General features: G+C 36.6%; 1 protein-coding gene across 1 annotated transcript; it reads right to left on the reverse strand.

Moving 5' to 3' along the window:
- Positions 1-2,227: 2,227 nt before the first annotated feature.
- On the reverse strand, positions 2,228-3,154 carry LOC142108763 (olfactory receptor 5V1-like). The gene has a single exon (XM_075192617.1). The coding sequence runs from the start codon at positions 3,152-3,154 to the stop codon at positions 2,228-2,230; it is 927 nt and encodes a 308-aa protein (XP_075048718.1).
- Between the last annotated feature and the right edge of the window lie 904 nt (positions 3,155-4,058).

A 4,058-nucleotide genomic window follows, 5' to 3' on the forward strand; every position in this document is an offset into this window, starting at 1 on the left:
ATATAATGATTACCATTACCCTGAATCAACACATAGCTAATACCAGATGACACCTGATACCTGAATATAAGAGGCAAAGTAGTCAGGTACAATTCAAAATAGTACAATTCAAAAAGTTGCAAACAGAATAGTATGGGTCACAAACCAAGGTCAGGGCAAGCGGCAGACAAGGATATTCTAAGTTTCAATGCCATGACGAAAACAAAATGGCTTAGTGTTTAGTGAAAGGTATGGCCCACTGAGTGTGTCACAGCACTGGGTTCATGAGTTTGATTCCCGGCCATGGCCTTATCTGTGTGGAGTTTGTATGTTCTCCCCATGTTTGTGTGGGTTTCCACCGGGTGCTCCGGTTTCCTCCCACACTCCAAAAACTTACTGGTAGGTTAATTGGCTGCTATTAAATTTACCTTAGTCTCTCTTGGTCTATGTGTGTATGTTATGGTATTTAGACTGTAAGCTCCAATGGGGCAGGGACTAATGTGAGTGAGTTCTCTGTACAGCGCTGCAGAATTAGTGGAGCTATATAAATAGATGATGATGATGGTCCCGTGACAACATTTGACAATTCTGATTATGTACATTATCAAGAATATAATCTATTTTTTTTTTTTTTGTTGTTGAATGTGTATTCTTGTTGGGGAGTCTGGATTCTGTTTGAAGATCTGGATGACAGTAATGTTGTTGATTGTCTTGTCAACAGTCAATCATTTTAGCAGATATTTGGTAGGTTTTGGAGATATAGATGGTTGATAAACGGAGTCTAAAATGTTCTAATATATGTAATGATTTACAATGTTTCCATATATTAAAGTCATTTTATCACTTACCAAATTAACATTGACCAATGCAATTATTGTGGTTCCAAAGCACAAAGCTATTTAATTGCAAAATATAGCAGGATTTACAGTAAGCCATTATTACGCATAAAAGATATTACAATAAAGCAAGAAAGTATAAGAGGAGTCATGTTGATGCTTGATAATATAAAGTTTCAGTATAGAAAAAAACTACTGATGATGTCACTATGTACACAAGCATCACGTCTAGGGGTTCTTCATTTTCTCAGGGCTAATGATGTTCCAGTTGTCTGCTGGTCATAGGTTTATTCCAAGGATTCCTCTGATAAGGTGTGACCAACCCACCCCCAACTGCTGCACACATATTGGTGCTTAAGGAACTGACTTAAACCAGATTCTACCAACCTATCAGTTTTTCAAACACAATGTCATTTTGATTATTAATCTTTTATCTTCCATAACTATTGATAGCAGGAAGCGATAGCAAAGCCGAAAGTAGCGGATTCGAGATGGTAATATGCAGATTAAAGTGACACTAAACATGATACATTTCCTATATCCTGAGCCTTAGATACTTTTAATATATTAACATTTATGTATAAACAAACTCTAATACATTTTACTAATAAATAAATGTGGATTGGAACATAAATAAATGTGTATTATAGAGAAGTGTAAGTGCGAATGTAAATGTGTGTGTTATGAATCCGTGCGATTGTGTCACGACACGTGTCGTATTAATCGCACGGTAAACAATATTAATCAATTTGGTTTATTTCATCCAATTATTTGACCTTCACAATATGATAGATCACCTGTTTCTGTCAATCAGATTGTTGCTCTAAAATATTTACAGAGTTTGAATGATCAATATTCACAGGGATTAGCCTGCACGTTATCTTGCACTTTATGAGTGATGACTGTTTATTATAAGGATTATATAATTACTATGTACTGTATCACTATTGGATAGTTCATCAGAAAATGAGTGAATTTTGCTAATGGCCTAGTGCACTGCCATTCTGTTCTTAACATTATACCACATAAAAATGTTCCACTATGGCACCTTTAACAGAATAATTGAAAATGAAACACAGCTAGATATGGATATTATCTCATAGGAGGAGCTGGTATTAGAGATGTTATTATTGGCAGAATATTTTCGTGTCTGTAAAGTGTCATCAGTATTGGCTATTTATGTTAGTCCACACAGCGTTAAACTTAACCAAGTTGTTGGTTTATTTGAGAACAGGAACAACAGCAGTGATGCAGCAGTTGTAACAGTTATACAATGCAGTAAGAATCATACAGCAGGGTCATAGGGTTAAACAGCAGCAGAATACTAATGTCATTGGTCACTCTTGGCACTAGAGGACCAACAGAGAGAGAGTGTGAGAGAGGAGACAGAATAAGGAGTATGCTGTCAACAATTATTGCCTACTTATATGAATAATTATGGTGTCTTTCACATCCTTATTCCTCATACTGTATAAGAAGGGATTCAGCATTGGAGTCACTGTTGTATAGAGAATAGATACAACCTTGTCTGTTTCATGAGAGTTACTGGAGTGGGGTCGCAGATACATGAACATAATTGTACCATAATAGAGAGTGACAACATTAAGGTGGGAGGCACAAGTGGAGAAAGCTTTATGCCTCCCTTGGGAGTAATGGTTTTTCATGATGGTGGCGATAATATGGACATATGAGACTAGAGTCAAGGAGAAAGAACACATAGCAATAATCGCTGCGGAGATATAAATTGATGTCTCATTGAGCCAAGTATCTCTGCAGGACATTCGTAGGAATGGAGGAACCTCACAGAAGAAGTGGTTGACATGGTGGGACCTGCAGAATGGCAGTTGGAATGTGAGAGCCACCTGAATGAATGCATTTATGAAGCCCGCACTCCATGGAATGACAGTTAAATAAAAACACATTGTCTTGTTCATGATGTTGTTGTAGTGCAACGGTCTACATATGGCAGCAAATCTATCATAAGCCATGACCGCTAGTATCATGCATTCTGTTGCCCCTAATACTAAAGAGAAGAACATCTGGGCTGCACATCCTAACAGGGAAATACTTCTGTCTTTGGCTAGGGTGTTTATTAGGATTATGGGAACTATGGAAGTGGAGAAGCTTATGTCAATAATAGAGAGGTTACACAGGAAAAAGTACATGGGACTGTGTAATTTTGGGTTGGTCCTCACCACAATGATCAGTAGTAGATTTCCTGATAACGTGATTATATACATCAACAAGAACATGAGGAAACAGATAACCTGGAGGTAAAGGACATTAGCTAAACCAAGTAGGATAAACCTGTCTGGTGAAGTTTGGTTTGAGTCTTCCATAACATCCATTGATACCTGGTAGTAAAGAATGGTGAAAATGAAATTAAAATTCACCACACCTGTCTCCTCCAGCAATGTATCAGTCTCATCATCAATATCAGTTAAAAACAAAACAAATGAAGAAACAGAAACTAAAATTCCCACTAAACAAAATGCAGGTATGAATTCATCAACTTAACTTTCAATCAATCAAAAATATAAATTATTTTTCCATTTTTGAAAAAAGCTGAAAGTGGTTATTTGTTTTTTTCTGGAGCTTTTCGGCAAAAAGATTAAAATATTCATTAATCTCTTGATTATCAAAGAAACATGTGACCTTGAGGATTCAAGAGTATGTTAAAGGGGTTTTCCATTGTAGAAAAGTATTGGGAAAGATTCCATCTTCTGCGGGACTCCATATTTTGCTGTTTGCGTCACTTAAGTGACCAAGTGATGCGCTTTCAGAGGCTGGAGACCTGCAGATACACAGTTATGCTGAGAAGACATATGTGGAATGCAGCACCTGATTGGGCAGTCATGTGACAACTATAAAATGATGTTGATATGCAGTGCATCAGTTTAACTATGATTCATGTGACTTCCTCTGTGCACACTAAGGGCCTGATTTGAAATTTGTATGACTTAAAGATGCGTGTTAGTGCGAAATGTACATGCTGCACATATGCATAAATTGCATTAATAATATTAATATTGAGAGTTGGATCTATCATACAATTGCAATACAGCACGGGAGTACAGGTGCATCTACATAAACCAGGTTCAAGTTTTGGCGTTGAAGATAAAGATTGACGCATATTTATTCTGGATACATATATATATGATTAGATGCATCTAACTCAAAACAAAGAAATGAAAAAGTGCAAACGTATATTTGCTCATTCACAAAAGGGGCATCTTTTTATGT

Source organism: Mixophyes fleayi, chromosome 12, assembly GCF_038048845.1.
Source record: "Mixophyes fleayi isolate aMixFle1 chromosome 12, aMixFle1.hap1, whole genome shotgun sequence".
Classification (NCBI taxonomy): Eukaryota; Metazoa; Chordata; class Amphibia; order Anura; family Limnodynastidae; genus Mixophyes; species Mixophyes fleayi.

Excerpts from the sequence above, each read along its gene's own strand:
- LOC142108763 (XM_075192617.1), bottom strand. The coding sequence starts at position 3,154 with ATGGAAGACTCAAACCAAACTTCACCAGACAGGTTTATCCTACTTGGT.